Here is a 12,584-nt window from a genome sequence, read left to right as displayed (position 1 = left end):
TGAGGGTTATGAGGAAATGGCACACAGAAAAGGAGTTGAGGTTAAGATCAGCCATAACCATAGCGTATAGTGGAGCAGGTTTGAGGGTTCTGTTGGTCTACTCCTGTTTAATTTTTCTTGTGATCTGATTGGTCATTTAGACAAACTACGGTCTGTTATATTGTGTACTTAGCTGGACCAAAAAATTTCAAGTCACTTCACAACCTGAAAAAATATCCAAGCTTGCTAATAATTATCAAGTTAGGCAGCACATCCAGCAATGAGAAGTAAAACACTGTAAAGGACATTCATTCAAAAAGCAGTTAATAAATTATATGTAAAGAATCAAAACACATTATCTGTAATAAAACTTTGTATATCACTCTAGAAAAAGACCAGTAATTTAAATGGATCTCTAGCAAATAAAAATCACAAACGTACACTGAAGGGTTGTTTCCAATTATGTCTTGTTTTTGTCAACAGCTACATTCATTTGACAAGTTGGAAATTCGAAGACAATTGGTGCTGCAAGAATTTTAAGTATGAAAGCAGTTCATTGCTACTTTCTGCAGGCTGGCACTGACAAATCTGGCTAGCACAAAAACTAACTATTGTATCCAGACTGATAGGTTTTGTTTGTTCTTCAATCAATACAGTGAGACCCTTTATTGCTGGAACATTACAATATTTCACTTCATCATGAACAAACTAATGAATATTCCTGTCATTTGAAATCCTGAAAATATAGGCTGGTATTCATAAAAACTATGGGCCTTTATTCAACTGATATCTTCAGATAAGCTATATAGTTTACAGGTAGTTGTTTATCTTCCCAAAGATGGAACACAAATACAATCACAAATATAAGCATGACAAATTGTGAAATAAAACACCATTTACACACAATATTTAATTCCACCCTCCTTGCTATCCTATTGCACACTCAAAAATTAAATTTTCTGTATCACTCAAGTAGAACTGGCAATTCACAACTAATTTGGGCAAAATAATTTTTTTTGGTAACACTCAGAAGCTTAATTTCATGTTAACTCAAAGCACTGAATCAAATTCACAAAAATCAGAAGAAACTAAGTGCACTGAAAAGCCGTGAGTCACAACAAATAGTAACATGAGCTGGCTGAATAATGTGGAATAATAAAATCCAAACCATATAGCGGATTAATTGAGAAATGCAACGTAATCTAAATTACAACACAGAACATTCACGTCATTCTGATTTTTTAATGAATAAGAAATCTTCAACAAAACTCACAAGCAGCACTGGGAATCCAGATATGAGTTAATCTTTGGGAAACTTCAGGACCGACCATTGCTGCTGCAAGTAGGGATCAAGCTTAAATGTCCTGTTACTTAATTTCAAAAGTCCTTCAGTTGTGCAAAAAAAAATTATTCATGTCACTTCTTCAAGATGCAGGTAGTTTTAGTTACTTAAATTGCTAAGCATAAGATCATACTTCCTGACAGCAATTTTTTCACTGCATAATTACCCTCCTTTAGGAGTCATTAAGTTTCATTGTATTTTCAATTAGTACCTACAAATTATATCAAAACATGTTTTGCCTGGTATTTTTGAACCAATGTACCAAGTCCTCTGATTAATCTTGTTACCTTGCATTCTCGGCACAAAATTAACCAGAATGTACCTCAGTTGTTTCCTTCACACAGGAAGTAGGAACTGGGGAATCTGACTTTTCTGCTCAAACCTGTTCATTGTCAATCTTCTGTACATCACAAAGCTAACAAATTTCCATGGCCATGTTGTTGTCTAATAAAAACCTATCAAATTCAGCTAGCGTCTCTCAATTTTTTATGACAGTATATTCTATACTTACCTCTTTTCGTGGTGTATTTTCTAACTTCTCTTCTGGATGGCTTTGCCCATCTCGGCTACTAAAGTTACAGCAACTTGAACTGGATTTCTCACTGACATAATGCTTCAATTTACCCCAGTAATTACTGAAAATTTAAAATATGACAAAATTCTGAAAGTCTTGTAATGTTACAGTCCAGACGTGGTCTAAGGGCAATGCAAAGCAGCAAAACTAAAGCTAACATTCTATTATGATGAATTATTTTATGATTATAAACTTAACATTTAACAAACGTCAAATGTGTTCCTCTTTATTCCAATTAGAACCAGGCCACAATTTTGTTCACTCAAACTTTGTAACCTTCTGCGCCATTCACATAACTGAATATGCCGCTAACCTGTGTGCTGATTTTCAAATTTGGTTATGTGCCTCCAATGAATAACCAAGTCATTATAGTGAATTTTTGCAGTTCCTGCATAACGTTGTGGTCACCTTTAAATCACTTCTTTCCCAGTAAAGCCCATTCTATTCCATTAACCATCTAACTCATGTCCTACCCCAGGTTAATAATCTGTTTTTAATTACTTGGATTTCAGACTTAAGTAAGAGACTCCTCTGTGCAGTCTTGCTAAGTTCGTTTTGGAAATCAACATCAGCAATGGCCAAAGACATCCTTCTCCACTACTGTACATAGTTCCATTAAGTAATTAGGGTACTCACTTCTTTACAATTCTACTTTGGCTCTAACTAGCATTATTTTTTTTCCTCAAGGACTAACTGATCACTAAATTTCATTAAGAGTTCAGCCACTTTTTCTTCCTACTTTTTCCGAAGACATGTAGCTGCATTTACTACTTTCTTAGATAAGAGGAGAAATCCTTATTTAAGGGTAGCATAGAAACTACTGCTTAGCATTTCAGAGGAGATCTGATAGAGGTATACAAAATTATGAGGGGTATAGATAGGGTAGATGCAAGCAGGTTGGGTAGGACTATAACTGGAGGTCATGGGTTAAAGGTGAATGGTGAAATGCTTAAGGGGAACTTGAGGAGAACTTCTTCAATCAGAGGGTGATGAGAGTGCGGAACAAGCTGTTAATGCAAGTGGTGCATGTGAGATCAATTTCAATGTTTAAGAAAAGTCTGGATAGCTATACGGACGGTAGGGGTATGGAGGGCTATAGCCACAGTGCAGGTCAATGGGTTGGCTCAGCATGGACTAGATGGCCCAAAAGGCCCGTTGCTGTGCTGTACTTTTTACGACTATGTTATTTCCTCTGCTGCTCCCCTTAAAGCAAAAGATGGAATACAACAGACCATGGCAATTTGCCACTCTTTAATCTCATTAATCTTTCTAATATTGTCCTCTTACATACTTCGAGTTCCAGCCCATGGTTTATTATTTGTTCCTCTCAATCATCAGATATGTTAGCTTCCTCTTCTATTGTGCAGATGAAGTAATTATTCAACAAGTCTGACATTTCCTCACTTTCATTTGAAATATTACTTGCATCTATTTCCAAGAGGCTCTATATTACCTCGAATACAACTGAAAAATGCTAATGTTGGAATTCATTGCATGTGGCCCTGCTTTCAAAGTCCTTGATTGTCTGTCTTCCATGTCCTTTATCTCTGCTCCAGTACAAGTCTATACTTCCTTCATTACCTTTACAAAGTGGAGTTCTATCAACAAGTACAGAATAGTCTTGAATGAAAGTAAATTGGTTTGTGAACTCCTCCCAACATTTAACTATATTTTCTCCCATTAAAAATTGGTGAGAATTTAGTTTTGTCAGCTTCCATCACACCCGCTTAGACTGCATTAACAGCTTGATTGACATTCATATATCATGCCCCTTAGCAGCTGCTAACAGGAAGTCTGTAGACACCTCATGAAGCACTTTAAAGCCCTTCTATTCCTTCACCTAAACCATTCTAAAATGAACAGATGGAATAAAAACTGAAAAATGCCCAGTGATACTTGGGTAAATATGTTTTACCCCCAAATCAGAGACCACTTTTCAGATTGTTACTTATTCGACTAAAAGGAAAATCACATCTCTTCACCTTGCCAAGTAACAAACTTGGTAGGCCAGATTTAAAACTGGTCAGACAGCAATATGAAAAAGTCTTGAAACTATTCCAAATCCGTTGGTTTACAAGTTACAGTGAAAATTTGACATTTGGTTTTATTTTTAAACTACAGAGAAACCTCCAGTAATGCCACAGGCATTGGAAGAAAGACAACATGAGTAAAATGAATTTAATCTTTCTTGGGTTGAAGCCGACTTGTGCCAGACAGACTGATGTGAGGAAACTGCACAATGAGGCAACATGTGGCAAATACAAACAAGGGGTTTGAGAATAAGAGAGGCCCTACTAAGTGGTACAGTGGCTTGTATTTTGACACCACTCCTCCAAATGGACCTTGAAATCAGGTGAATCCAAAGCACAAGAAATTTCAACATCTGGCATCTTGACATTCATTATGCCTCTACCCTTTGGGTATATTTACATCAAGCACTCAGTTTATAGGCATATGCCTTTTTAATCAGAGAATCCCAAAAGTGAAATAAATATTTAGTCTACATAACAAGCTCAACAGTTAACTTTTAGACTCTAGTAAATATTGGCACTTTTGTAATAATCTTTTAATACCCAAATGGAGAACTTGGATAGCATTTGAAATCTACAGCACAGCAAGCTTTCAAAATGTTATAATGGTTCAGGAACAGTTATTACCTCTCAAACATCAAGATCTTGAACCAGAGGGATAACTTCACTCACCCGCATTATTCAACTATTCCCACAACCCATGGATTCACCTTCAAGGACTCTTCATCTCATGTTCTCTATATTTATTGCTTTTTTTCTCTCTTTCTTTTTGAATTTGCAGTTTGTTATTTTCAGTTTGCACGCTGGTTGTTGTCTGTCCTTTAGGGTGGGCTTCTTCAAAGATTCTAATGTGTTTCTTGTATTTACTGTGATTGCCCACAAGAAAATGAATCTTAGGGCTGTATATGATGACAGGTATGCACTTCAATAATAAATTTTACTTTGAACTTTGGAGTAATATATTCTAACTTTCAGATTATATTGGGTTGCTTCATCCATTGCAGACACACTGGAGATTTATGCCAAAGACAACCAGCCAACAAATTGAAACAGAATCCCAACCCCCACCTCATTACTCCATGTATGGATACATGTATGATCATTGTTGCAAAAAAAAAGCGCTAAACATGTTGAACACAGTGGATTTCACTGACCATCAATTAACCAGGACAGCCACTTATTTGGGACAAACCTTAGGATTCCCTTCATTGATTTATGACACTATGCTGTTTGACTGAGACAGGAGACTGTAGCCGAACAGTTTCTAACTAGCATCAGTTGAGTGCATTTGCATGGCCGTTAGACACTACACTATGCTTAGAGCGAACAGGTTTTAAATAGTATCAGTTGAGCGTGTTTGTGTTCAAATAGCAGTGATTTTTGTCACTAATAGTTGGAAGGAAATAAGCAGTAAACAATTTAGAACTGATTTGCTCAATGTGGTTTCAAGTATCTAAGCTTAGAGATGCCAGAAAGGGGCAGGACTGAAAATGAAATCATTTCACTACTTCAAGTTAGGAACTACGAACAATGTGAAGGTATTGACGATTGTCTTGGAAGTTACAATGAAAATGAAGATTTGGAGTTTACAATCATCAAAAGCATTGTATGAAGGCAGTCCATTATCTACACACTGTGTCTGCGTTGATTTTGTTCATTTAGAACATTAAAGTATATACTGGATGAATTCCTCAGTCAATAACTATTAGGTATCAATACACAGTTTCAGAGTACTACAATAGTATTGATAGTGCTCTAATTTGTTCTGTATTTCATTTAAATACATAATTCATTACTCAGTTAAATGGTAATTTCTCTTTTTTATACCTTTTTAATTACTTCCACGAAACTTCAGCTTATTAGGACAGCTGTTTAACTGAACCAAAATACAATGGTCCTGATGTATCCCAATTAACTGGAATTCATTGCCACTTCAATTCAACACAAGTACAAACACTCATTGTGAAACTAAACCAGCCATACATTTTGCAGACTGAAGACATACCATGACTGTTTTTTTGATCCTATGTGAAGGGCCGGGGTACTCTGATGAATACAAATCTGTCAGAAACAAAGAGTTGATGAGCGTCGACTTTCCTAATCCTGATTCACCTGCAACATAAAGTTAAGAAAAAGTTCAGTGTCAGGCAACACATTCTACAACTTACATGCATTCCTAAATGTTGTTAAGAGTCTTCACCCTCTTGCACTTCCGACATGAAAAACATTGTTTGCCACAGTGAGATTATTCAAGACCTGTTAAAGCGATGTGAACAAATAAATTACCAGAATTTCACTGTGCATCCAAAACCAGCAATTTAAACTAATCAATAACCAAACTACTCTCAGTGTTTTCAAATTAATTATACAAGTCCTGTCAAACAGCGCAGTGAAGGCCATCAACCTGAAACATTGATGGTTTTCCCCTTCACTGATACCAGATGATTTGGCGTGCATTTCTGGGAAAAATGAGGAAGGTGCAGGATATGTGTATTCCAAAATAGAAGAAATACTCAAATGGCAAAATAGTACAACCGTGGCTGACAAGGGAAGTCAAAACTAATGTAAAAACAAAAGAGAAGGCATACAACAAAGCAAAAATTAGTGGGAGTATAGAGGATTGGGAAGTTTTTAAAACTGACAGAGGGCAACTAAAATAATTATCAGAAGGGGAAACATGAAATATGAAAGCAAGCGAAAATATCAAAGTGGATAGTAAAAACTTTTTCAAGTATGAAAAAAAACAAAAGACAGATGAGAGTGGATATAGGACCGCTAGAAAATGAGGCAGGAGAAATAACAACAGGAGACAAGGAGATGGCAGATGAACTAAATGATTATTTTGCATCAGTCTTCACTGTGGAAGACGCTAGCAGTGTGCCAGATGTTGTAGTGTGTGAAGGAAGAGAAGTGAGTGCAGTTAGTATTACAAGGGAGAAGGTGCTCAAAAAAGCTGAAAGACCTAAAGGTACACAAGTCACCCGGACCAGATGAACTGCACCCTAGGATTCTGAAAGAGGTAATGTTAGAGATTGTGGTGGCATTAGAAATCTTTCAAAGATCGTTAGACTCTGGCATGGTGCCAGAAGACTGGAAAACTGCAAATGTCACTCCACTCTTTAAGAAAAGGAGGAAAGCAGCAGAAAGGAAATTATAGACCAGTTAACCTGACCTCAGTGGTTGGGAAGATGTTAGAGTCAATTGTCAAGAATGAGGTGACACTGGACAAGATAGCACAAAGTCAGCAAGGTTTCCTTCAAAATCCTGCCTGACGAATCTTTTGGAATTCTTTGAGGAGATTACAGTAGAATAGATAAACAGGATGCAGTGGATGTTGTATACCTAGACTTTCAGAAGGCCCTTGACAAGGTGCCACACAAGGCTGCTTACCAAGTTAAGAGCCCATGGTAATACAGGAAATTTACTAAGGTGGTTAGAGTATTGGCTGATTGGAAGAACGCAGCAAGTGGAAATAAAAGGATCTCTGTCTGGTTGGCTGCCAGTGACTAGTGGTGTTCCACATGGGTCGGTGTTGGGACCACTTCTTTTCATGCTGTATCTCGAGGAAAAGGAGCCACTAGGAGGTAGTGACCATAATATGAAAAGTTTTTGAGAGGGAGAAGGGAAAATCAGAAGTGTCATTATTATAGTTGAACAAAGGGGACTATGGACGCTTGAGGGAGCAGCTGGCCAAAGTTGACTGGAAAGATACCCTAGCAGGGATGATAGTGGAACAACAATGGCAGGTATTTCTGGGAATAATACAGAAGGTGCAGGATCGGTTCATTCCAAAGAGGAAAAAAGATCCTAAGGGGAGTAAGGGGCGACTGTGGATGACAAGGGAAGTCAAGGACAGTATAAAAATAAAAGAGAGGAAGTATAACATAGCAAGGATGAGCGGGAAGCCAGAAGGTTGGGAGACTTTTAAGGAGCAACAGAAGATAACTAAAAAGGCAATACGGGGGGGGGGGGGGGGTGGGAAAGATGAGGTACGAAGGTAAGTTAGCCAAGAATATAAAGGAGGATAGTAAAAGCTTCTTTAGGTATGTGAAGAGGAAAAAATTAGTTAAGACCAAAGTTGGGCCCTTGAAGACAGAAACGGGTGAAATTATTATGGGGAACAAGGAAATGGCAGACGAGCTGAACAGGTACTTTGGATCTGTCTTCACTAGGGAAGACACAAGCCATCTCCCAGATGTAATAGTGGCCAGAGGACCTAGGGTAACGGAGGAACTGAAGGAAATTCGCTTAGGCAGAAAATGGTGTTGGGTAAACTGCTGAGACTGAAGGCTGATAAATCCCCAGGGCCTGATGGTCTGCATCCCAGGGTACTTAAGGAGGTGGCTCTAGAAATCATGGACATATTGGTAATCATTTTCCAATGTTCTATAGATTCATGATCGGTTCCTCCGGATTGGAGGGTAGCTAATGTTATCCCACTTTTTAAGAAAGGAGGGAGAGAGAAAACAGGCAATTATAGACCAGTTAGTCTGACATCAGTGGTGGGGAAGATGCTGGAGTCAATTATAAAAGATGAAATAGCAGTATATTTGGCTAGCAGTAGCAGGATAGGTCTGAGTCAGCATGGATTTACGAAAGGGAAATCATGCTTGACTAATCTTCTGGAATTTTCTGAGGATGTAATTATAAAAATGGACATGGGAAAGCCAGTGTACTGGACTTTCAGAAAGCCTTTGATAAGGTCCCACATAGGAGGTTAGTGGGCAAAATTAGAGCACATGGTATTGGAGGCAGAGTACTGACATGGATTGAAAATTGGCTGGCAGACAGGAAACAAAGAGTAGGGATAAATGGGTCCTTTTCAGAATGGCAGGCAGTGACTAGTGGGGTACCGCAAGGCTTGGTGCTGGGACCGCAGCTATTTACAATATACATTAATGATTTAGACGAAGGAATTAAAAGTAACATTAGCAAATTTGCAGATGACACAAAGCTCGGTGGCAGTGTGAAATGTGAGGAGGATGTTATGAGAATGCAAGGTGACTTGGACAGGTTAGGTGAGTGGGCAGATGCATGGCAGATGCAGTTTAATGTGGATAAATATGAGGTTATCCACTTTGGTGGCAAGAACAGGAAGGCAGATTACTATCTGAATGGTGTCAGGTTAGAAAAAGGGGAAGTACAACGAGATCTGGGTGTCCTTGTTCATCAGTCACTGAAAGTAAGCATACAGGTACAGCAGGCAGTAAAGAAAGCTAATGGCATGTTGGCCTTCATAACAAGGGGAGTTGAGTATAGGAGAAAAGAGGTCCTTCTGCAGTTGTACAAGGCCCTGGTGAGACCCCACCTGGAGTACTGTGTGCAGTTTTGGTCTCCAAATTTGAGGAAGGACATTCTTGCTATGGAGGGAGTGCAGCGTAGGTTCACAAGGTTAATTCCCGGGATGGCGGGACTGTCATATGTTGAAAGATTGGAGCGACTGGGCTTGTATACACTGGAATTTAGAAGGATGAAAGGGGATCTGATTGAAACATATAAGATTAAGGGATTGGACATGCTAGAGACAGGAAACATGTTCCCGATGTTGGAAGAGTCCAGAACCCGAGGCCACAGCTTAAGAATAAGGGGTAGACCATTTAGAACTGAGTTGAGGAAAAACTTTTTCACCCAGAGAGTTGTGGATCTGTGGAATGCTCTGCCTCAGAAGCCAGTGGAGGCCAATTCTCTGGATTCTTTCAAGAAAGAGTTAGATAGAGCTCTTAAAGATAGCAGAGTCAAGGGCTATGGGGAGAGGCAGGAACAGGGTACTGATTGTGGATGATCAGCCATGATCACAGTGAATGGCTGTGCTGGCTCGAAGGGCCGAATGGCCTACTCTTGCACCTATTGTCTATCAATGATTTACACTGATGATGAAATAGATGGCTTCCCTGCTAAGTTTGCAAATGATATGAAGATTGGTGGAGGGGCAGGTAGTGTTGAGGAAACAGGATGCAGAAGACTGAGATAGATGAAGAGAATGGGGAAGAAAGTGGCAAATGAAATACAATGTTGGAAATTGCATGGTCATGCTCTTTGGTAGTAGAAATAAATGTGCGGACTATCTCTAAACGGAGAAAATCCAAAAATCTGAAAAGCAAAGGGATTTGGGACTCCTTGAGCAGAACACCCTAAGGGTTAACTTGCAGGTTGAGTCGGTGGTGAGGAAGGCAAATGCAATGTTAGCATTCAGTTCAAGGTACAGTTAAGGCAGAGATTGATAGGTTCTTAATTGGACATGGCATCAAACGTTACAGGAAGCAGGCCAGGAAATGGGGTTGAGGAGGAGATGAAAAGCATCAGCCATGATTGAATGGCAGAGCAGACTCGATGGGCCAAATGGCATAATTCTACTCTCATGTCTTATGATCATATGATTTGCTGAGCTTTTTTAGTTGCTTGTGTTTAATTTTACATTCCCAGCATCTGCAGGTTCGGCATTTGGATTAATGCATGATTATAAAATGGTCAAATATCCTAAACACCTGCACAAACAAAATCAAAATCCTTGTCTTACAACAAAGGTCTTCTTACTACCCGACTTCTTTCAAAGCCCAAATGATTTATTTGGTGCTTTACCTCAGTTATTTAACTTCAATGTAAGACCAACAGGTGAACAAAGTGTTACTGCCAAAATAAATTTGTGATCATATCCATTTCACTGAAGGCGTATGATTAACTTTTAGCCAGGATATAATATTGATAAGCAACAGTGCCTGGAAGTAGGAGCACCAGTCATCCAGTCCAAAGCTGAAGCAGAATGTGAACAATATTTTCCATTCCCTTTCCTCCCTACAACGAATATCCCCAAGTGAGAAACAGAAAGAATCGCATCTTTTTACACCTCTCATTATTTGACAAGGTAATTCAAAGATTCCGCGCATTGATAAAACACACTTTTATTGAGAAAATTCACTTAAAGGTGAAGAATGGAAAAAACTAAGGAGGAAGGTTTGTTACAAGGGTAAGTAGCAGATAGAATGGAAGTAAATGTGCAGAACAGCAGTACCAACTTAGATTAGCTGGGCCACGTGGCTTCCTCCTGTGGTACACAATTATTAGTACTGCCATAGAGCTCTGAGTGTTTGTTTACCTCTTCAGTGCAAAGAAATATTCCACAAATATTATTGGAATACTAACACAATGAAAAGGTCCACCATTTTTAACTTCAAAAACATACAAATAATTACAAGGTTTGCTAAGACTCGGCTAAAGCTTTGCCACCTGATCAATCCCAATGTTTTAAATTGCTTTAGCAAATTCAGTACCTGCCAAGCCTAAAGAATCGCAGACCCTATTTCATGCTGCACAACTATGACCAGCATTATTTTTTTTTAACCTTTCCCTATTTAAAAACACCATTTTTCTATTTTCCCCCACTAGTCAATGCCACATTTTCTCATCTTCTATTCCATTTGTTACTTCCTTGCCAAGAACTACCCAAGTACCCCTCCACATCTTCCTCAAAGCCCACTCCATCCTCTGAAAACTTCAGACTTTTTTAAAATCACATGTATATTGAAGCTTACAGTGAAATGTGCTGTTTGCATTAATAACCAACACAACCCAAGGATGTGCTGGGGCAGCCCACAAATGTCAACACACATTCCAGCCCCAAAACAACATACACACAATATTCAGCAGAACAAGCCATTCTCCCACCCACACACAGACAGGCCACCACCCACCAGTCCTTGGCCACAGACTCTCAGACATCAGGCCTTTAACGTTCTATCCCAGCCCAGACTCTCAGATCCAGGGGCTTTGACCTTAAGCTTCAATCTCCTGACTTGGCTGACCTCTGGGTATCAACACCAGGACTCACCAACCATAAAACTTAACTTTAACCTCCAAGCCTTAACCTCTGGACTCACATGGGCCTTGACCCCAGTTCACAGGGACTAGTGGGGGTTACGTGCCCTCCTGCCCGCATGGATGTCCGAGACTGGATTCTCCGAACTGGAGGTCATCAGCTCTCATCATAAGGGCCCGTTGCCCTTGGTCATTGACCAAGGTGCCTGCTCACCTGACATCTATCCACGGGGACTGCTGGCCTTCAACTGTGTAGTGCTCTGAATGTTGGCTTTTGCCTGTCTTTTCAATTACTGCCTGACCTCTAACTCCATCTTATCCCTGTCCCGATACCCTAACATGACCCCAGCTCCCTGCACTTACCGCAAAACCATCCGTACGAACCTAAAAGTCTAAGCCAAAAACTCCACAGACATCACACCTCAGTGCCATATTGACTGGAAGGATGGACAAAGTTAATGAAAAGTCACAACCCTTAAAATGATCTTTTGATTTGATGAAAGACCTCAGCCCAAAATGTTCCTCCAATATTTTGTGTGTTGCTTTTGATACTACTGCTTTGTTTCTGTTAACTAATCCTCAATCAGTGTCAGTATATTATTCCCCCCCCAATGTACTCAAATTTTATTTAACTCCTTTTATGTGGTACCTTTTTGAAGGCTTTCTCAATGTGCAAATACTTCATTTGACTGAAATTAAATGTAATCACAACCCTTATCATTTGAATTAAAACACTTCAGTTACCCATATGGAATTCTGTTCTGAAAATAAACCCTATGTTAACCTGTGAATGATTAGAGTGCCACATCTGAAGTGGAACAACTTCCCATATCTCCACTCTAAACTT

At 39.2% G+C, this 12,584-nt stretch overlaps 1 protein-coding gene across 1 annotated transcript in view; it reads right to left on the bottom strand.

Moving 5' to 3' along the window:
• Positions 1-12,584, bottom strand: part of LOC140199149 (septin-7-like) — a 127,239-nt gene that overhangs the window by 81,257 nt on the left and 33,398 nt on the right. Inside the window, 1 exon segment of the mRNA XM_072260757.1 lies at positions 5,931-6,037. Within this exon segment, the coding sequence (XP_072116858.1) occupies positions 5,931-6,037 (107 nt within the window).

Source organism: Mobula birostris, chromosome 1 (assembly GCF_030028105.1).
Source record: "Mobula birostris isolate sMobBir1 chromosome 1, sMobBir1.hap1, whole genome shotgun sequence".
NCBI classification, from domain to species: domain Eukaryota; kingdom Metazoa; phylum Chordata; class Chondrichthyes; order Myliobatiformes; family Myliobatidae; genus Mobula; species Mobula birostris.
This window is presented reverse-complemented; position numbering and strand designations above follow the sequence as displayed.